The 22480-nt window shown below is 50.2% G+C and overlaps 1 protein-coding gene across 1 annotated transcript in view; it reads left to right on the top strand.

Moving 5' to 3' along the window:
* TNFRSF21 (TNF receptor superfamily member 21) overlaps nucleotides 1–21312 on the top strand; it is a 34944-nt gene extending 13632 nt beyond the window's left edge. Inside the window, exons 4-7 of the mRNA XM_069805649.1 lie at nucleotides 9544–9809; nucleotides 16398–16451; nucleotides 18764–18983; nucleotides 19874–21312. Coding sequence (XP_069661750.1) covers nucleotides 9544–9809; nucleotides 16398–16451; nucleotides 18764–18983; nucleotides 19874–20103 — 770 coding nt within the window. The 3' untranslated portion in view covers nucleotides 20104–21312. The remainder of the gene's footprint in view (nucleotides 1–9543; nucleotides 9810–16397; nucleotides 16452–18763; nucleotides 18984–19873) is intronic.
* Nucleotides 21313–22480: the final 1168 nt, after the last annotated feature.

Raw genomic sequence — 22480 nt, 5'->3', positions numbered from 1 at the left:
TTGACCAAAAAAGCCCACACATAACCGTAAGCTTTTCTATAGATCCATCACCTAATGAAAGGAAGCAAGTGTATGGCAACAACCCAGCAGGGGATATTCTTCCTCAAGCCTGTTGTCGCTCCCTATTCAAATGCTATGCTAAATAAGGAAATCCAGTTGCAGGGACGGCACTCGCAGGTCTACGGGGTGACTCTGGCTGCTACTTGAGGACCCCTTCTTAGTGCTTGTATGGGTAGATGAGCTGAAAGCCATCTAGTGTAGTGGTTTTGTTTTGTAGAGGTAGTTTTCCCTTCGATCAGCTCCTGAATGGGTCGCAGCGTGGTGGTGGGAGCATCACCCTGGGAGGCAGGGTGAGGGTGGAGGAGCTGCTGTGGAAATGCACCCCTGGGGACTCTGTCTCTTCTGCACATCTGCAGAACGCGGGGAGGAGCGATGGGGTTAAAAGCTCCACCAGTCTCAAACTGGGGTGGCCTCAAGGTTTTGTGTCCAGACCACAAGTAGGGCGGAGACAGCCAGCAGCATCTCATGAGAGCACGTCTGCCCGTTGCTGCTAACAGAATTTGGTAATTGCGGTTCTGCCTGGAGAGGAGCAGCCCTGGGCTTGTGTGCAAACCCTAATATGACTCTGGCAGGCAGAGCATGAGATGAGGGATTTATGTCTGTCTACCTGCCAAAGCGGAGAGGCAGAAGATGTTTGGATTTTGGCTTTTTTTTTTTAAAGCAATCTCTCTTCTGGCATCATCAGCTTAATGATCTGCAGATGACTGCTGGTCCTCCAATGGCAGCCTGCAAAGTGAAACCCAGGCAGAAAAGGAGCTTGTTAAATTAGAAGGGGCAAGTATGTGCCGGGTGCCATGAGGCATATGGATACTGTAGTACCGCTGAGCCTTAAAACAGGAATGGTCCCTCACTGGAGCTTGGTCGGCTGTGTGGGAGCTCTGCGTTTCATGCTACGTTTGCTCCAAAATGGGCATGATGCTCCGCTTCGGGGTGGGATGAAGCAACTGTTCATCTGCAGCGCAAACCTCTGCCATGGGAGCTTTGGGGTGATGTTTGACAAGTTCGAAACACCATCTTCCTTAAACTATGTGACTCAAAACTTTGCTCAGGTTTGCCCCAAACTCATTCTTCACCTTTTGGGAAGCTGCATGGTTTCCAAAGGACCTATGCAGGAGCTGACTAAAGCTTCACAGTGAAAGGGAGCTTTCGAAAATGCAAACAAGGGACGCTGCTGTTCTGCTTAGAGAGGAGGAAACCTAATCATGTGCAAGTTTATCATATCTTCCTCCTCAGCCTTATTGCATTAACAGGCCTGAAGACCGGTGCTTGATCACTTTTAATGTGTGTTGGTACAGGGGCCATCTATCCGCAACGTGTGCAGGGCTGTGCGGAGCTGCCCTGGGAAGCTGGTATGTTTGCTCCCAAATCTGCTTGGAAAAAAAAAAAAAAAGAAAAAAAGAAAAACCCTGAACTATTGCGTGGTCAAAATTCCTGGGTGGCCCCTGGATTAATTTAATAAGGGATTGGGATTTGTGCCTGCCTGTTAAGGTGTAGGGCTGAGTGTCAGAGGCAGGGCAGCTCTGCGGGGAGAGGAGGGTTGTCCTTGTAGAAAAACAGACCGAGCCCAGGCTTTTTTTTTGCCAAAAACCCAGCACCGGTTTCTGCGCCGGGAGGGCTGTGATTTCTCATATCAGTAAGGCTCTCACACATAACTCCTCGAATAACAAGGCAGATTTTTTTCCCTCGCTTGCCAAGACTTTGTCTGGGGGGGGGAAAAATGCGGGAGGCGAATTTAATCCTCGGGTTGGCATCTGTGGATGTCTGGATATTTATATGGCTCTGGCCACGGCAGTGTGCTTGCTCAGGGTTACCAGCTGTCCAAGAGGGTTATAATGAAGATTAACTGTGCAAAAGCAGTTTAAAATTTAATAATTACATAAAATACTTATGCTGGCCATTCCCTTTTAAACCAAAGGAAGAGCAAGTGCTTTCTGCAGCTCCCCAGTGCCAGTGTAGGGAGACACACTGGAAGAGCATCCCTTGGTGGTGGGCAGGAGCTCGCGGGGGTCCCGGGAGGGTTGGACCAAAGGTGCTGTTATAGAGGTGACTTCCACGTGGTGGGAAGGGAGGTCTTGTCTCATGCTGACCCTCAAGTTCCAGGGTCTGAAACACGTTCATAACAGCATGTGGCTGATCACAGACCTTCCTTGACTGCCTGGTTTGGTTGAGTTATTTTCCAGAGAGCGTGTGGGAAGTGTTTGTCACGAGACCCTTTCCTGCCCTGCAAGATTTTATTGTTTTTATACTTTTTTTTTTTTTTTAATTAAAAATCACCATTTAGTGGTTTGTTGCACCAACAGCACTTGCTGAGGATGTGAAACACTGGCTCCTGGGGGGGTCTGATACCAGCAGTGTCCTCCATGGGAAAACTAGCAAATTGCTAACAAGTTTTCATGAGTGTGTCCTTTCTTCCTGTCCAGACAAAGGCTCTTGTTAGACTGGTTTGGGTTGGAAGGGACCTTCAAAGATCATCTAGTCCAGCCCCCCTGCCATGGGTGCAGACATCTTTCATTAGATCAGATTGCTCAAAGCCCCATCCAGCCTGGCCTTGAACACTTCCAGGGATGGGGCATCCCCAACTTCTCTGGGCAACCTCTTCCAGCGTCTCGCCATCCTCGCAGGAGAGAATTTCTTCCTTATGTCCAATCTAAATCTACCGTCTTTCAGTTTAAAACTGTTGCCCCTTGTCCTGGTAAAAAGTCTCTCTCCATCTTTCTTATAAGCCCCCTTTAGGTACTGGCAGGCTGCTGCAAGGTCTCCCCGGAGCCTTCTCTTCTCCAGGCTGAACAACCCCAACTCTCCCAGCCTTTCCTCACAGGAGAGGTGTTCCATCCTTTTGATCATCTTTGTGGCCTCCTCTGGACCTTCTCCAACAGGTCCATGTCTTTCCTGTGCTGAGGACCCCAGAGCTGAACACAATACTCCAACTGGGGTCTCACCAGAGCGGAGTAGAGGGGCAGAATCCCCTCCCTTGACCTGCTGGCCACCCTTCTTGTTCTGCAGCCCAGGATACGGTTGGCTTTCTGAGCTGCAAGCGCACATTGTGGACTCATGTCCAATTTTGCATCTACCAGTACCCCCAAGTCCTTCTCCACAGGGCTGCTCTCAATCCCTTCATCCCCCAGCCTGTGCTGATACTGGTGGTTGCCCTGACCCAGGTGCAGGACTTTGTGACCTTGTGCATCTTCCAAACCTCCTCGTTTAGGACCTAAAATATATTTGGGGGGGGAGGAATTGAGTTTCCTCCCTTTTTTTGGTGGAGTTTGGTGAAATTTTCATGTTTTGGAAAGGTGTTGGTCAGGGATTTGGGATTTCCAAGTCCTGGTTTGGCCAAGCCGTGGTGTCTTGTCAACTGGAGTTTGGATGTGCTGCATCCTGGCTTGCTTGTACGTGCAGGCTCTCGGTGTGCGCTCAGAGGTAAAAATAGGCTGCTGTGGCTGTGTTTCGCATGAGTCAGGAGGATATTTGGAGGAGGTAGGTGGGCTGAGCTCAGGAACAGTGCTGGGTTTGCAGTGATTCGGAGCTTTTATCTGAATGTAGGGGAGGGTTGGGCTGCATCGCCACCGTTCCCCTGTCTGACTTGCGTGTGCCCTTGGGCTCTGCTTTCCACCCGTGATCCTCCATCCTCAAGGTCTGTGCAAGTGTCGAAATCCAGCCAGCTTGTCATGGTCAGGATTTGTCACTGCATGCGGTGTACAAATTAATATTGCCCATCTCTGGGATACCTGTGTGAATAGGTAGGTGGTGAAAGCTCCAGCTGCTCCAGCTCAGATTGGTACTGGGATGGTGGAAGTCAGTTGCTGCGGGTGTTGTGGGTGGACTGGTGGGACCCATCCCTGCTGATGAAGGGCTGGAGCATGGAGTCTCCTGAAATCCAGCTGTTCTGAAAATGCATGAAGCTGGCTCTGGAACCCTGGGCAGATGAGCTGCTCACTAGATGAGACCATGTGTGCCACAGGTCCTGGAGGATCTCCTGAGCTTTACTTCCCAGCTGTATGCCTGTAGGAATTGAACTGATGTTGTATTAGTCTGTTTCTCTGTGCTGTGTCCCTTTGTTATTAGTGGGATGGGAGAACACATGGCTTGGGAGGGCTCTGTAGACTTGAGCATGAGATTTCTCCCTAAGAGGCGGCAGCTTCTCAGTGCGTGCTCTTCTGAAAAATACCAAATGACTTTTGGCTTGAGCTCCGAAAATGAAAACGATGGCAGCTTTTTGTTTGTGAGAGGGTGGGGAGAGGAAGGAACTGAAGCTCCACTGTGGCTAGGCTGTGGTTAGACTTTACCGTTATTTGCTGCCAGGTGCTCGGGTGTAGGCTTCTGGTAGGGTAGCTTGTCCGCTCCTCTTGAGTTTGCTTGAAGCTGTGAAAAAGTAATGGTGGAGAAGAGAAACGGTCTCTCGCAGGTATTGTACAAAAGCGTGCCAGCACCGCTGGTCATGGCCCCGCGCCACGCTGGCCCCTTGCCTGCTTGAGGCCAAACGATTGCTGAAGAGTCAAGTTCGTGTCCAACCTGTAGATAGCAGGGGCGCAGGAGACGAGGGAGGCTTGTCCAGAGCAAGCTTGAGAGAGTCATTAAAGCTCAGCCAAGTCCCATGTGCTTGTGTGATGACCACCTCGGTGACGTTCATGAGCAGAAGGAGTGACCGCTCTGTCTACACCAAACTGTGTACCGCAGTGAGGCGAGAGACGTCCAAAGGAGCTGGAAATGGGTGGGCAAAATCTTGAACCAGATTCGAAATAAGCAAATGGAAATCACTGAAATTAACTGAAACGGTGTTTATGGGGAAGGTTGGGGCAGAGGTGAGCAGTAGGCTTGGAGGCGAGAGACCAGTCAGTAGACCTGCCCTGCCTCTCCAGGAAGGTCCTCCCTTCAGCTCAACATCTTTGTAGATGAGCTGGACATGTCATCAGTAGTTGCTTGTGCTGCTCTACAGGCATCTGTCCGCCTCTGGACTTGTCTCCATTTGTCTCAATTTGCTCTGGCTGTAGACGTGCCTGGTTGCGCCCATGTTCCCATGCGTGTACATCCACCCTTGGGCTTTGTGTTTTGCCTGTGCATGACACGTCGGTCTTGTCCTGGCTTGAAGGGGAGTTCTTCATTGCGCCGGGGTTATCACCGCCTTAAAATGTTAGGCGGTTACATGGAGTAGCCCATCACAACATTTAGCGATTTTTAGATGTCGATCATTGTGCATATCATTGCGATGTTTAGATAATGGCAATTGAAATGCCACCTGCCCCGGTACCCAAGACACGCGTGGATGCCCTGGATCCTTCACGTGCCGTCGTTGCCTGCTCCGGGACGGCCCTGCTGGATGCAGCCATGGGGCTGCTCTTCCATCCCAGTGTCTGAGACAAGCAGAGCTGGGTGATGAACGGTGGTGGTCCCTGATGGTGATGATGGAGAGGGCGGTGGTGCCTCCTGCGTTAGCAGCAGGGTGGTGGCAGCTCTCCCGAGCCGTTCCCATTCCCCGTGCTAAAGAAGGAGGAGGGCTCAGGCTGTTCTCTGGTATTTGCAAGCTCAGAGCAGCTTTAGCATCGCGCCGACGTGGCTGTGACCGGCCTCGCGTGGGAAGTGTGAAATGGGTGGGTTTAAGCACCGTCCCCGCTGAGCTCAGCCATTTCACTTGGGATTGCTGGGGTCTGGTGGGCTTTGAGCGTCATCTCCAGCCTCGGCGTGCGGATGAGCGTGGTGGGAGAAGGTCCACGCGGTTCGGTGGGTGGGGAGGACCCAGGACCTAAGGTGGAGCTGGGGTTTTTTGCTCCGTGCACTCTGGTGAGCACCTTCCCATCCCAACGGGACGCTCCAGCACTATTAGTGCTCTGCAGAGTAACTTGTAGGGCTTCTGGAAATATGGAAATAGTAGGACTGTAAGCTCATTATAAGCATTAACATTTTATTTTAGTTTTGAACAAGTGAATTAAGTTACTGTAAATGGCTTGAGCAGTAATACTTGGCAGCGTGCAGCCACAACTTGTCATGTAATGGTTTTAATCTTATTTTTCAAGAACAGAGGGAGCAATAGTTTTCTAACTGACTGGAGCCAAATCTGTGCTCACGTCTGTGTCTCTTCCATATCTCTCTGGGGTTTTGTTTGCACAATATTGTGGTGGATGTAGCGAACATATGGGGCTTAAATTCATTTAATAGTTGCAAGAAAATGAGTTTAAGGTTCTTATAGTATTAAGGTAGACATTTCCAAATTCGTTTTTAATGGAACATTTGTTCTCCAAAGATTATTACGCGCCATTAAGTCCTCTGCTGCGTGGTGTGTTCTCGTGCCCTGGGATATTATTGCCAAGGGATATAAACATGTTTATGGGGCCACTTTATTGAACGGTGAGATTAAATATACTAAACTTGAAAATGTCAGTAGGAGCATGAGTGCTTTGTGTCATAAATCTTGTGAGAACATCAGGACGTAAATGTCGTGCCACCATGTAAAACGGGTGCGAATCAAGTTGCGATCAGCTGAAAACATTTCTCAGCAGTACAGCAGCTGTAAATACTAGGATTTATCAGCATTAAATACGTAGATGGGAGTAGGTAGTATATGGGTTTTTTCTTCCCTGGGAGGCCTAGATGTGCTATGTGGGGGTCATAAAACAGCAAATTATGTTTTAATGCTTCTGTATGACTGATGTGCGTGGGAGTGGGTGTGGGCAAAGCTTCCACCCAGCTGTAATGTTTTGTCTCACTGCAGGGCAGTGCTGCTGGGGGCACTCAACTCTGCTCATTTTATATATGTGTGTGTGTATATATATATAAAAATGGGCAGCATTATCTATATATCTATACATATCACTCAACCCAGGAAAAAATAATAATCCCTGAATACGAGAGTAGAAAAAGCTCTGCAAGACTTATGCACTGATGTAATGACTTATGCACTACATATATCTCGGTGCATAAGTCGTTATCTCTATATATCTATGTATAGTAGGTAGTACCAGACCTGCTCATCCCTCTTTGCATTGCTGTCGTTACCTTGGTGCATAAGCCTTGCAGAGCTTTTTCTACCATGGTATTCAGGGATTTTTTAATTTTTTTTCCCCCCCTCGTTTGAGTGATAAAATTGTCAGCTGCATAAACCTGGCGTTTTGCTGCTTTTATGCCAAAAGCAGTTGAGTTTGCTGATTTAAAGAATCTGATTCCAAACACGAGTTGGCTTTTGGGCTTCTTAACGGCACAGGTGTGTGATATCCAAAGGTGCAGGGCTTGGCTGCCGGCGTGACTCAGACTGCCTGTCCTTCCTGCGCAGGACCGCCAGCCAGCCTGGATGCAAAAGCATCAACGGAGAGGAATTTGGGATTTGCCTGGAAGCCTGCAGGCAACCTGTGTCACCTTGAACTGAGGACGGCTGGGCCTTCGTCTGAGTAACAGGAATAGTTAACAAGACCAGACTTAATTCCTGCTACTGTGTTGAAATGCAATGGGCGATAGCATCTATTTATGTGCCTCAGATAATTAACCTCATCATAAATCTCAATAGCGTGTTCACAGCCTTTTCTTATTCCTTAATGCTGGGGAGCATTGTCGTTGTCTTGGGCTTATTTTGAATAATGAAGGCGTCTTCCCCACCCCTTTCCCCGCCCCCCCCCTCGTTCCTGAACCTCTCCCTAGTTAAAACCAAGCCCTGCGGTTGCTTTGGTTTTTGGGGGGCTGCATCCCCCGCACTGGGCTGGTGGGCTGAGCTTTTATGGTAGGAGAAACCCCAACCCTTGCATCTCCATGTGAGATAGCACACGCGCGTCGCCGTAAATCCGCCGGGGAGGGCGGTTTGGTGATTTCGGTGGGAGGAAGGTAGGGGTATGCAAAATGCCGTTTGTGCTTTGGTGTTTCTGCTGTAGAGCAGGTCACACACCGGCTGCAGATGCTCTGAGCACCGTGGGGTCATGGCTACATTATCTAGCTCAGAAGTGAAAACTAAAGTCTATATATAGCAGGTCTTGATAAGCTTGCTTTAATAGCGAGGATTTGGGTCAAAAATATCTCTGAGGCTCTGTAGTTTTTTATATATATCTCTCTATGTGTGTGTATAAAAAATCTGTATCATATATAGATATATAGAAATATGTATAAACACACATCTATACGCACATATATAAAAATGTCAGGGTGTATATATGTACACACATAAAATATCTATATCAGATATATAAAAATATCTGTATCATATATCTGTGTATATATACACATACACACGTATATATTAAAAAGAGATATAAATATATATCAGGCTATATTGTTTTTATATATAGAGCGAGAGTTGTTGATATATCTATATGAGGCTGTATAGTTTATATATTGATTTTTATATATATGTAAGTCTATACCTATTTGGCTATATCAGGGCTGTGACCTAAAGGTGCAGTTGTGAGGTCTGGTCTAAACTGCGTTAGAAATTGTTAAATTTTAGGCCAGCAGGAAAGACCCTGTGGCTATGATACTCCTCCATAAGCAGCTATTTTTGCTGACGTGGCTGAGGGAAGGAGGAGTAGTCCCTGTAGTGACAGAGGCACGCTGGCTCGCGAGGAAACCCGAGGTATGCTTACCTCGCTTATCTCTGCACCTCACCTATGCTTCATGTGCTGGTTTAAAACAAGGCAGTGTTCGGCTTGATAAAACAAGGTTAATTAGCTGTTATGGAAGAGGTGTGGCTTTATTGGAAGGTTTAACTCCTGATCGCTTAGTAGCCACGAGGATGAATGTGCTTTTTGCATTTCTCTCGAAGCTGAAGGGAGGAAGCCCTTGCTGTCTTGAATCAACATGTCTCAAGGGCTTTTCTGGAGGAAGCTCTGCCTTTTTGCTCTTCAGGTCCCTCACCAGATCTTCATCCACCCAGCGCTCCCCTGGTGCAGGGTCTCCCGTCCTGTAATGGAGTCATCCCAGCCGTCTGCACTGGAAACGGCTCTAAATGCAATCGTAGCTGCCGTAGGTGCTCTGTTATGGAAATACTCATCTTGATAGATGTGCTTTGGTGACTCACATCTTAATCCAGCTCCTGTTCAAGGCAGTGGCTGCGATGCAGGTGGACGGGCGAGCGCGGTGCCATCTCCCCTGTTCCTGCAGCCGTGCGATGGTTGAGTACCAGGTTTTTTCCTGTGCCGAAGAGCACAGGAAATTTTACAGTTAAATTAACGTGGTTCGTTTTAGAGCACGTGTGCCTTGACTGGAGCAACCTACGGGTCTATCAGTCTTTATTTGCATGGCGGGTGTTGAGCACGTTATTGGTGCTGGTTGTCTGTGGAGCTCCTTGCAGCCTGGACTCATGAAAGGTTTTAATAATAATAATAATGATGATGATGATTATGATGATGATGTTGATTATGATGATGATGTTGTCTCCAAACAAAAGACCAACCAAGGAAAAGCAAAGCACGGCTGTTTGGGGATGGGGGAGAAGCTTTGCTAAACCTTCGCCCCGCAGCCCCAGGAGGCTGCCGACCCCCGTGCCTCACCTGTAGCTCTTCTGCCCCTCAGGCATCGACATCCTGAAGCTGGTGGCGGCCCAGGTGGGGAGCCAGTGGAAGGACATCTACCAGTTCCTGTGCAACGCCAGCGAGCGTGAGGTGGCGGCCTTCTCCAACGGCTACGCCGCCGACCACGAGCGCGCCTACGCCGCCTTGCAGCACTGGACCATCCGCGGGCCCGAGGCCAGCCTGGCCCAGCTCATCAGCGCCCTGCGCCAGCACCGCCGCAACGACGTGGTGGAGAAGATCCGAGGCTTGATGGAGGACACCATGCCGGTAATGGCGGGCTGGGCTCGGCGCGCTCTTGGCCGACGCGGCGCGCGTCTTGGCAGGCCGTGGCCTCAAGCTTAGCGAATAGCCCAACGGTTGGACTCCGCGCCCCCCCCCCCCCCCCCCCGGAGCTCCGCAGGGGCTTATATTTAAGCTTTACGTTGCTTTCAAGCAAAGCTTGGCCACGGTTTGCCAAAAACCTTATTGAAGTTTTGGCAGGCTCTTGAGTCCCGCGTGTTGTGGTTTGCGCGTTATCTCTGAAGGTCGCCGGGAGGAGCTGGTACTTGAGCCCTTGTGCTGGGGACGTGGAGGGAAAAACATCTCCCTTTAAACTTGCTCTTAAATGTTATAACTAAATGCCCAGGACTTTGAGAGGGGCCAAGCACCCTTGAGCACTAAAAGTTGCCCTTGTGGAGTAGAGAGTTGCTTCCTCCAAGGTGGTGGCTGGTGGCATGGGGGAGTCCATGCGTGCTGTCCTCCAGAGTTTTTGCCCTTCTTTGGCAGCTCTGGCCTTAAAACAACCTGTCCCATATTTTGGGAGGAGAAAGAAATTAGTGCAGAATATCCTGCAGTAGGGTCTCGGCCGGGTGTAAGTTGTCAGGAGGTGCCTCGGTGACCTTTCCAGTTTGTTTTGGCTACCCCTGCCTTACCTGTCAGTGTGCTTTTGGATTTTTTGGCTCTGATAGTTCAGTGGTCTTCTGGAAGTATTTGTAAAGGTGATGAATGAGGCTTCTTCTGAATGTGGAAGCCAGTGGGACAACACATGGATGCAGGTGTGGGCGGTCAAGGGAGGGCTCTTCCCCCTAAACCAGTTGGTGACCCAGACCCAAAAGGGAATGAGTGGATGCCTGCAAACCTCTCTGGCACTTGGTGGAGACCTGGCAAGGTGGACCTTCGTGTATAGTAAAGCTTGTGGGGCAGGATGCTTGTCATGGCAGGGGATTTCCAAATCCTGTTTTGACCATCCCAAACTTGCCGCTGTAAGAGGGACCGTGGTCTCTTCACCATGTTGTGTATCCCGTGTGGCTTCATTTAGTGTACCAAACATCTTGGTCCCTCGTAACCATAGCGTGAAATCACAGGTTTCAATGTGTTAGCAGGAGTCCTGGGCTTGTGTTTTTGAGAGACCCCAAGTCAGGTGCCTGCCAAGCATTGCCCCATGCATCCTGCCCAAATTTTGGATAGGTTTCCTTTCGCCAGCTGCCCGATCGCTCCTGCTCCCATTCAGTGGCTGTTTTCTTCCTTCCAGCTCCTGGTAATTAAGCAGCACGTAGCTTTCTCATTTCCTACCATGCTCCAAGATATTTTTTTTTTATATCAGAGATGGAAAAAATAAAATTGAAAGCCTGAGGCAAACCTATGGTTAGGAAAAGAAGAGGCAGAGAAAATTGTCGTTTTGCACTTGTGAATTAAAGTTTCCAGTATGTGCAGTGTCCCAGAAGGACACATTGTCCTTTTGCTCTCCTGGAGCAGGTAGGACCCTCTCTCCTCCTAGTTACTGCTTTGACTTTGAGTACTACAGCAAAGCACTGGGCTGGGACATCAGATAAAACGTGGGGCTTGTTCATCAACGCCTTGGGCTGTGCAGTGCTCAATGCTCCTGAGCGTTGTGCTGTTTCGGCCAAGACTATCAGGCGGTGCTTCTCAAACAGCACAAAAATGCAGGTGGTGGCTCCAGGAACAGGGTTTATTGGGTGACTTGTCAGGCTGGTGGACTCCCAATGATGGAGTAACCATGAGCTGTTGGCTTGCGTATGCCCATAACTCTGAAAATGCAGCGAGCGGATGCTCCAGAGAATGGGCAGATCCAAATCTCATGGATAATTGTATGCAAGTCTTCTTGACTTGTGACCAGCTCTCCTGCAAGACATTTCTCTTTGGTTTTTTAGAGCAGTGTGTAGTGTTCCCCAGCATCCAGCAGCACTGAGAGCCTGGTGGTCCCCCGTGGCTTTCACTTGTTTTCCTAGAAATTGGTAAAATTGGGTCACTGATCTTTTGAGCAGGTGGCTCAGGTGGGCCCACATGAGAAATGGGGCTCATTTCAGCAAAGGAGGTGTTTTTAAAAATTCACCTGAGCTGGCACATCCTCTTCCCCCATGTATGTGATCAGGCTTTTTCAGATGAGCATCCCCCATGATCAACCTTGGGTGTTGGCCATTCCTCTGCCCTGAAGGTCCTGGACCGGTTGCTGTGCTGAAGCAGCACGTGGGATGTCAAAACTCAAAAGCACCCCAGGGTGCAGGTTCAGCATGGCAGCACATTGTGTTTCTGCAAGGTATTACCTGCTGTAACCCGCCTACCTTCTCTCCCTGTACTGGCTCCCACACCGTGGGTGCCGGCGGCGATGGAACAGCCCTGGGAGGGACGCAGAAAGCTGTGGGAAGCAGCTTGTGCAAGGAAGACCAAATCCCTGGAGCCTCGTGCCGGTGGCTGAGCTGCATCGCAGCGGTCCAGACCGCAAGCAGGCAGGGGAACCGATTGCTCAATGCCGGGAGCAGGCAAATCTGCTGGTTGGAAAGCCTTTAATTAGAGCTAATTCAAGTTTGACTCTCGGTGATTTGTCTGTCCAAGCGCAGACAAATCGAGGCAGTTTCCCTCCGTACCAAACCGGTTTGATCTGAAGGAGCGGGTCACCCCGCTGGTGACAGGCATGGGTGCTGCGCTGCACCTCTCCACCATCCAGCCCTGCAGAAATGGTCTTGAGGGGGAAAAAAAAAGACAGAAAAAACCCAACCAAAAAACAACTCCAACCCAACCAAAAAACTCCAACCCAACCAAAAAACTCCAACCCAACCAAAAAACTCCAACCCAACCAAAAAACACCCCCCCCCAAAAATAATAAAAAGAAGGTTTTGTGCTGTGGAGGGAGTGAGGACTGTCAAGCAATGCAAATGCATGCATCCTCCCTACAGCTAATGGCATGATGCCCTTGGGGTGACCCGAGCCAGCAGTGAGCCTCTAATGCGTGCCAGCGTGTCCTCCATGAGCCCGGGAGGGATGCACGGGTGGCTGTGCTGTCCGTGATGCCTTTGGCCCTGCCCGACATCCCTGGGTGAAAAAGGGGGGTTCCCCATCTCTCCCCACGGTCCTGTGTCATAAGAAAGCACCAACACCCCCAACTCATAAGGAAAAATTGTATTATTGAATGATGTAGCTCTCTGACGGCAAATCAGTACCTTAAACCTAGCCAGCCTCCCTTCACCATCCCACCAGCTATTGTATTCTTGTCCCAAATCCTTTATCTGGCATCTGGCTTCAGCCTGTGAAACCTGAAAGCTGCTCTTTCTTGTAGTGCCCCATTCTCTCAGCAGCCTTGCGAGCTCTGAAATCCAAATATTTACAACCCCCGATAGGAACAGGAGAATTAATGGGAGTCTCTGGAGCGTTACGGTATGTGGCAGGAACATTTTCCTTCGGGTAGGGAACAGCTCCACTGAAGACTCGCCGGCTTTTTTAGCTGCGGGAGATTATGCTGGTTTTGCATCGCACTGAATGAATTTAGGTTAAAACGAGATTAGCCCTCTGAATCGCTTTGCTAGCGTTTTTTTGCAGCTGATCCAGAAAATATGGAGTGTGCAGCAGGTCTGGGAAGGTTTTTTGGGGTGCGTTTAACTCGCAGGGCTCCTGTTAAAGGTTGGCCCTGGCTGTGAATGCTTCTCCAGCTTGAGGTTTGCAGAATTTTTCCCCTTGCAGGCAGGCTTGCCGGGCAGCGGCATGCGAGCCCGGGCACTGTTTAGCGAGCAGAGGCACACCCTAAATTAGTGGTGCTGACAACTACAAAAATAGGGGATAGAGAGGGGGGGAGAAAGGGAGAGGTTTTCCACTGCTGTCCCAGCAAATTGCAATTCCCCATTTTGGGGGTTAAATTGGAAAAATTTCAGTGTAGCGCAGGCACTGGGTAATGGGATTTTTTTGGGGTGCCTGACAGCATTTTGCAGATACCAAGGGGTGTCAGTGCTCGCCTGGGCTGGCCTGGGGCATTGCTGGCACAGCTGGCCACCTTGGCTACCGTGAGCAATGCTTTAAGCTCTTATCTCCTTATTTATGGCTCTGCTGGCCTCAGCTGAAATATTTCAGGGAATGGATGGAGGGGAAGCAGACAGCCTTGCTCAGGGCATTCAGCAGCGCAGCCTCAGCAAAGCTTAGAAAAAATAATAAATTAATAAGGGAGATGTTGAAAATGGAGAGGGGGAGGCTGCAGCCCCAAGCCCAACGAGATTTAGGTCTGTGGCTAATCGCATGCTGCGGATAATCCCATGAATCAGCAGATATGTCAGGGCTGGGTGTGGTGTGAGGTTAAACTGTGGGATTTTCGGGGGGTGCCAGAAGGGAAGAGGATGTGAAAGCAGCCCCGTGTCGAGGCATGTGGCTGTGGCAGCGCCTTGTGGCTTCTTTTATTCCTCTTTTGCAGGTCGAAACCCAGGGGTGAGGGTGCAGAGCCTGGAGCAGTGTTCCCCAAATCTAGTCCCCAAGAGCTCCTGCCCATCCCCTGGGTTTCCTCTTTTGGCAAAGCAGAACCAGGCTGGACCCAGTAATTAGCAATTAACTTTGTGCTGCGTTAACCTCGCGTGTCAGCGGTGGAGCGAGGGTGAAGTTGTTGGATGGGTTACCCAGCTGAGGGGCTGTGGTCCGAGGGCTGGGAAGTGCCCAGGCAGCCAGGAAAAAAACCCAAATTGCGTGCAGTTTTTCCTTCTGGACTTGCATCAGGTTTTATTTGAGGCACAAAGCTGTGGGATAAAGTGGCCGGGGCTCTGCAGAAGGGGTAAGGCTGGTTGGGTTTTGCTGGAGTGGGCATCACTGTTTTCCTTCAGGCTTACTCTAAACCATGAGTTGATTTTTCAGCAAACCGAGGTTGGGTTTGAACCAGGCTGGAGAATGTGCAATACACAAAGGTTTAATAATTTATAAAGTAATATAAATAATATAAACACAAAAATACAAACTTTATAGGAGATGCAGTTATATTTGAGGTTTTCCTGCTGTGGTAGCCACATCTCCTTGGGTCTGTGTATTTGCAGTATAATGGGCTTGGGAGTGTAAGATGAAACTAGAAGATGGCGAGGTCATAACAAGCCGAGCTCGGCACTGACTTATTCAACCTCTAATTGAGTTTGAAAACTCTTCATCACGGCTTCATCGACTCTTCATCGTGGCTTGAGTTGAAAAAGTGGGTGGGCAAATCCATAGAAAGGAGAAGCCACCAGGAGCTCTCACGGAGACACCATCTTCTGCTTGGAGAAGCACTTGGCCCGTGAATGGCTGGGGCCAGTGGGGAGGAGCTGCTTCCTCCATGGAGGGCTGCATTTTGGTCTTGGCGTCTAAACCCTCCCCAGACCCAGCGTTGCCTGTCCTGGGTCACGTCAGGCTTGACGCGAGTAGCTCTTCTGCAGGGCTGCCTTGTGTTGAGGGATGCCGGCTCCACCGCAGAGGTGATGTCGGGTGCTCTTCTGAAACCTGGCCAGTGAGGTGAAGGACATGAAGAGGACATTTGGGCTCTTCCCCACCCCAGGGTGCTGAGCACCCTCGTGCCCTTCCCATCCTGGCGAAGGGCTTGCCTTCTGCTTTGCAGCGCCTGCTCCCCGTCGCCGCATCTCTCTGCCACTCCGATGAGACCTTGTGGCCTACCCAGTGGTGTTTCACCTTCCAAGGTCTGGTCTGCCCCAAAGGCAGACCCCCGAACACCACGTGCAGCATGAAGCCGCTCGTCTGAGCGGATCCCCCCTACGCCCATGGGGACCACAGCGAGAGCATCCCTCGCTGCATCTGCAGCATCGCCCGTGTGGGGCTGCTGCCCAGCCCACCCTGCCCCGTGTGCTGGGGTTTCTTCTCCTACATCCCCTACGGAGGCTTAACAGACCTGGGAATAGGGCTGGTGTCAGCTGGGTGTCATCTTTTGGCAGGGAATCCGGGAAATGGCCACCTCGGTGCTAAATTTATCCCCCCCCCCCATCCCAGGAGGGTGCACAGCCACCCTCAGCAGCAGCAAACCTGCCACCAGCTTTTATTACCACCTGCAGGAGGAATTACAGGGAAGCGTTGCCTAAGGGAGGGTTTGGGTTTTTTTAGTGCCTATGACTGCTCCTTCCTAACATTAGCACAGCAGCTGCAGTTTCTGTTCGTCCAAGTTGAGCTTTTATTGCGGTACAGTAAAACAAAGGCAGAAAATGGGACCAACCAGTTCAAGCAGAGCTGTTGGGAGCAGCTGTGAAAAGAAAACAAAGCCAAGCCTATGTCATCTTCTGCACCCACCCCCTTCTGTCCCCTTTTCTTCCTTTTAGGAAGGACCTTCAGACACCCTGAGCTGCTTAGAGCATCCTCCCAGAGGCACTGGGATCCAAGAGGATGTCGGTGCTTGAGCCGCATCCTAAAGGGCTGGAAGCACACAGGAGCTTTTAGGATTTTTTTTTTTTTTTTTTTTTTGGCATTGCAAATCTCTTGCTGCAGTGCTTAGGAAAAAAAAAAAAAAATTGGCAGAGTGCCTCGGTACGACTGACCGGTCGCAGGAGGCTGCTGATGCGTCAAAGCCGCCGCGGTGCCTTTGGTTTTCAGGCAGGACCGTGTATCTAACAGTCTCCCATGTGTTTGTCTGTGCAGGTGCAAATGCAGCCTCAGTGGCAAGCGCAGGACCCCTGCAATGATGACGGAAAGGTGAGAAATGCCGTGGCTCTGCAAAGGCAAAAGAGCTTCAGAGGGTTGGTTTGGGTTTTTTTTTCTTCCTTCCAGTCAGAGCTTGGTTTCGCTTGAGCACTGCTGTTCTTAAAAACAGGAGCGGCCAAGGTGGTTTCGAGCAAGTGAGTCATGGCGTGGACTATGAATGGTGTATTTTTACACCTATTCCACAGGCTTCACCTCGCAACAACCTTTTGCTTTCCCCGGCCTTTCAAAACCCTCGTACTCGCTTTCTTCCCGCGGTTTAAACATTAACACTCATCCAAGCATCCTGTTTGCTTTGCCTCAAGCTTGCAACCGTTCAGCTATTTGGAAAGCTTTGGGCTCCCGGGATGCCTACAGTCGAATAACCTCAGCTGCTTTAGCAGCTGTTTAATTAAACTCTAAATGACTCGCTTCTGGGAAGGGTTTTTCCCCTCTGCTGGGAAGGCAGAGCTGGGGCAGCCGGCTGCTCCGTGCCCTCCCTGCAATTGTTCCTTGGCCGTCGGGCTCCTTTTTGGAAATCGGGAGGTGGGTTTGTGGCTGGATATTAAATAGATGAGTTGCACGAGGAAAAACTAACCCCTAAAGCCTGTTTGTTATTTTTTTAAAGGGGAAACCGGAGCATGTTGCAATTTGGAAAGTGGCCAGTTGCTGTTCTGGTCCTTCCCTTGCTTTTCCCCAATAGGCAATAGGCTGATTCTTGTCGATGAGCTGTAGTGGAAAGGGAGTTTCAGAGGAGAAGGCAGATTCTTTTAATTAAAAATTAAAGCTGACTTTTATTTTTAACATGCCTATTGCGTAACATGCTGAGCTAGAACAAATCGTCCCCTGTTTATTTTCAATGGGGAAGAAAAAAAAAAAACCCCCAAACTTCTATTCTACCAGGGACAGGCTTCAATGTTAATTTAATGTGAACTAATGGGCGTCTCAGCAGACATGTGATTTGTGGGTGGCAAATTCCTCGACACGGATGAGGAATGCGCAGGCACATCCATGCTGGTGCGGAGGTGGCTCAGCAGCTCCCTGTCCCACAGCCTTTAATCCAAATTTTGCATTTTAATCCCTGGGTAGTAAGTAAAAGCGTGTTAGCAGGAATAGCCTGGTCTTCCCTCTGTAGAAGGAGAAAACAGGGTTGTGAAATGCTGCTGGGAGAGTAGGTTGCATGTGGACAAGCCTTGCAATTCTGCTCTGTGGCAGGTCAAGCAGGGATGAGGGGTTTGGGAAAAAGTTAAATATTAGATGGTCCTTAAAGCGACTTGCTTGGGGGGACCTGGGGACCTGCAGAGGTGCCCAAGCTGCTAGCCAGGGATGTGGGGATGCTGCCCTGAGCCTCTCGTCCCTGCAGGGAATGGGAACCAGAAATGCTCTGCTTGAGATTTGCACACCAAGGGGATGCTGAGAGGTGGAGGAGGGTAGATAATGTTGGCTGCTGCCACGGGGGTAGGAAGGAGATGCAAGAAGGAAGATGCAGAGCACAGTCAAATTAGGAAGTAGGTTTACGCCGGCTTCCCAGCACAGCATGTCCCAGCAGTGCTTGCTGTTCCCTGTGTCTTCGGGACCGCGGAGCCAAACGTTTGCCCTTGGCTCGCATCAGGGCAGCAAAAAGCAAAGGCACTTGGGTGATGCTGTGGTCAATGCCAACCCCTGCTTGTCCTTCCCAGTCCTGAACTTGGAGCCTCGTGGGATGGATTTTCTGCATCATGCTTTAATGGGGTGCTCATGAGGGCAAATAAATCATTAACTCAAAACGTTACCAGCGTAGCTGGTCACAGGAGTGTGCTGCAGTGGAGATCCCCGAGGGGTCTCGCAGCTCTCTCCCTGAAGCCTCGGCACTGGTTGGAGGCATGGAGCTGGGCTGTGCCTTGCTTTTAGCAAACAATAGCTATGGAGCAGGTTTCTTGGGCGACCTTACCTGCTTGGGCATCATCACTTGTTGCCCCCAAGAGCTGCTCTTTGGGCTTTAATAAACCCAGAGCGAGAAGGAAAACCAAATTAAAATGCTCTGCTGCGGTTGCATGCACCGTCCTGGTGCTGCGGTTGCTCCTACCAAGAGCGTGGGTTGCGTTACCCCTCCTGCCCGTTGAGTGCTGACGTGCCAAATGCCAGCGCTGATGTCCCCCCCGGGTTACCCCCGGTGCCTGTTCTGGATCAGCAGGTCCCCTGGGAGGAGGAGGCCACCCAAATGCAGGGACCACTTGCCAAGGGTGGGCTGGGGTGTGTTGAAAGCTGGGATGCAGGTGGTTTTGAGCGCGAGCCCATGGCGTAGCATCCCTCTGAGTTAATTTTCCTTCTCTTTCTTTCCCCCAAAGCTGGAAGCTGACAGACTGGCGCTGCCGGTGAGCCCCAGCCCGCTCAGCCCCGCGCCCAGCCCCAGCCCCAAGCCCCCCGAGGCGGCCGTCCTCACCGTGGAGCCCTCGCCTTCGGAGAAGAAATGCTTCTTCGTCGACGAAGCAGAGCCCCTCCTGCGGTGCGACTCGACCTCCAGCGGCTCCTCCGCGCTCAGCCGGACAGGCTCTTTTATTACCAAAGGTACCAAAAATCAGCCTGGGGCGGGGAACGGGAGGACCAAAGGGATGCCACTGTGTGTCCCCTGCGGTCAGCACACGTGGCAGAGCTGCCCAACGTGATACTGTTAAAGTAAATAACTGGGAAAACTGGCTCTCCAGGATATGTTTATCACATCCTCATTCCACACCAGAATATCCTGTTAGCAAAGATGATACAGATTTGAGAAGGGAAAACACCTTTAAAGACTTTTAACTCTTTGAAGTGCTGCCAGAGAAGTTGTAGCATCCCCGGATGTTTGAGGGGGTTTCTCCTGAGTTTTGGCTGTTGCGTTGGCCTGTGTGTTACTGCACGAGGTGAACCAGAAAAATGTCATTTCAAGATTGAATTTTTTTTTTCCACCCTTGGTCCTGCTTGCTGCAGCATGTGACTTGAGATCTAAATCACCGTTAGTCACCCCCCTTTTTTGAGGGGGTTTAATTTACTGCATTTAAGTTGCTGCATTTCATCTTTAACTTCTGATGAAGGTGAAACACTGAGCTCAGTCAACCTACCAAATTTATACTTGGGTGCGGAAATGAAGCTGACCCAATGAAAACAACTCAAAAGAGCAGAATTCAGCTTTTTTGGCTCCCCTCCTGCCTTCACTTTTCCACATTGGCCATTCAGCATTTATAAATGCTGTATTTGCTCTAGTGGGATCCTGAATTAGGTGCCTCAGCAGCGCTGGCTTCTCCATTTTCTCCCCTCCCCATTGCTCATCACCCTCCACCTTTTCCCTCGATTCTCCTGGTGGTGTGTCCCTCTCCAGAGGTGGCACCAGGGCATGGACCGAGCTCTCTAAGGAGAGCAAGCCCTGGTTAGCAGAGGTTTCTTGAGGGCTTTCTTGACCACCTTCTCCTTTCCTCCTGCAGAAAAGAAGGACACCGTCCTGCGCCAGGTGCGTTTGGACCCGTGCGACCTGCAGCCCATCTTTGACGACATGCTGCACATCCTCAACCCCGAGGAGCTCCACGTGATAGAGGAGATCCCGCAGGCTGAAGACAAGCTGGACAGGCTATTTGAGATCGCTGGAGTCAAGAGCCAGGAAGCCAGCCAGACCCTCCTGGACTCTGTCTATAGCCACCTTCCCGACTTACTGTAGGCACTGGGTCACCACGCACTCTCCGAATATCTGCTAGAGCTAGCTTGGCACTCGTTAAGATGACCGACAATATGCAGGCAGGTTTTGTTGTAGAATATATGGCCAGTATTTTCGTTGAGGTGTCCTTGGTTTCTGGAGGGGGGGCAGTTTGCCAGTGTTGCACCCCTCCACCTTAACTCTATTGCTCAGTCCAAGTCTTTGCACCCTCTGCCCCTTTCCCGAGCATCTCTTCTCCTTGTTCTCATTCCAATCAGATCAGTCGATGCACTTTAAAAAAAAAAAATTAAAAAAAAAAATGCAGTTAACAAACTAAAAGACCACAAATCTGGTGTAATTTAACACATCAAATCGGGGATTGCTCTGTAACCCACATCTTCTGTCAAAGCTGTCGCTCGGAGTGACCGTCTCCCACCACTTCCCTTCGCCTTGGAGCGGTGAATGGCAAAAACACGCAAAAAAAACCCCAATCGTTGCTGGTTACCGTCTCTTAAAGCAGCTAAGCTTCCCACTCGAGCTGACTTTTTTTTTTTTAATGTACTATTGTATAGCTCATATCCATTGCTGAGATTTTACTAGCACTGTTATTTATTGTATGGTTTTCACCCGGACAATGCATCGCGCTCCTATAAGCTAAAGCAGAAGCGCTTGAAACGCAGAGAAAAGGGTCAGTCCCACCAACCTTCGAGGTGATGAAAAGGTCCTTTGCCTTCAGTCGAATGTAAGGAGTTATGTTGCCTTGCCGCTTGTGGGAACGGCGGGGGCCCCGAAGGGAGCCGGTGCTGGACGTGGGGAGGTGAAGGCGGCCGCCGGTGGTCCTGCTCTCCTCGTGGTGTAAGACTTAAACCAAGCTATGCTTTTACACTCGTGTCTCTTGTTTTTTATACAGACGTGGCCGATAGGTTCTCCAAAGACCTTGCCCGGTCTTAATAGTCTCTTCAAATCACACTTCACTTTTTATTAAAAGAAAAGAGGTTGGGGGGGTGGGGGGAAAAAAAGCTGCATCGTAAGAAGTCTGTCTGATTATATTTGCAACTATTATGCTCCCGTAATGAACAGTCTGTACTACGCTCAATTTGAAGAAATCATGATACGAGGGTGGCGTGTGCCGGCCCGTGGGAAGGGGTGGGAGTGGGGGAAGAGGGGAATGAATTGAAAAATTGCCTTCCAGTGTACTAATTTATTAATAAATACTAGGTGTTTGTTACTTGACATGATTCTGCATTAACCTCCTTAACGCCTGCCTCCGCTCGGGGACACCTGGGTTGGAGCAGGGGCTGCTCAGGGTGCCCGTGGCGGGGTGAAGAGGGAGATTTTGGGGTTTGGGGGTGGCGAGGGGGTTGTCTCCTGTAGCTCTGAGGCTAAAATGTGGCTGCTTTCCATTGACAGCACTGCCTCGAGTCCCCACAGTCACTGCTGGAGCTCTCTGCAGCCGGGGGGGGGATGCTTCCCTGTGGGGCAGGTCCCCACACGGAGCCAGGGTGGGGGACGGGTGTTAATCCCTGTAGCCGTGAGCAGATCAGATGGCTGATGGGGCTTCCAGGGTTGGTTTTTGCAAGCTCTCAAAGGCTTTGCAAGCATTTTGAGGGGGCTGAAGTATTAATTTTCCAGGATGCAGCTGCTGTGCTGAGTCACTCCTGAGCGAAGGTCTTGCAGTCACAGCATTTCTCTTGCCCTGTTACATGACCAATGTCCTTAAAATCTCCACTTCCAAATAACTCATCCCTTGTTATTCTGTCTACAAATGGAAACCCTAATGGGACAAATGCTTCTGGTTTATTACACCGTCATTTTGTATACTTAGCTCCGGAGTGTTTTCTGTTAACTAGGGTACTGTGTTTTCCTTCTGGCTGGCACTGAAAATTGCTGTTACAGGACCATATGTAGGTACAGGATTAAAACTTTTCAACACACGGACAGGTGAAGTACAGTGCAAAATAGCAAGAGCCTTTACTGGGAGCGCTGGGGTGGGGTTTTTCCCCTCACTGGCAATGAAGCATTGAGCTCTTGGTGGCTGCAATATGTCTTCAAAGCATCACAAAGAAATAGTGAGCGTGGCTGGTGTGCCTGCCATGCACCAGGTTGCTAAAAGCAGTAATTTGAGGTGGAGCCTAATACCACCTTGTTGGCAAGCGGGTTTTCTTTTTAATCTCTGTGTTGGGAGCGGCGGTGGTTGCTGTCGATATGCCTGGGCAAGAACGGACAAGGGCAGGGAAGGCGTGCAATCGTGGGCTCAATCAATAGCTTAGGGCAAGCACAAACCACCAGCTTTAAATTGTCCTTAGCAGGCTCTCGGAGTGAGTCTAGCTAGGAAATTGGGGATTTGTCCTTTTCTGGTGGTCCAGGTTCTCCCAGGTAAACCTATGGGTGGAAGCACCAG

The sequence above is a fragment of the Haliaeetus albicilla genome, chromosome 18 (genome assembly GCF_947461875.1).
Source record: "Haliaeetus albicilla chromosome 18, bHalAlb1.1, whole genome shotgun sequence".
In the NCBI taxonomy this organism is placed as follows: domain Eukaryota; kingdom Metazoa; phylum Chordata; class Aves; order Accipitriformes; family Accipitridae; genus Haliaeetus; species Haliaeetus albicilla.
Note: the sequence above shows the minus strand (reverse complement) of the source record. Positions and strands in the feature narration are given on the sequence as shown.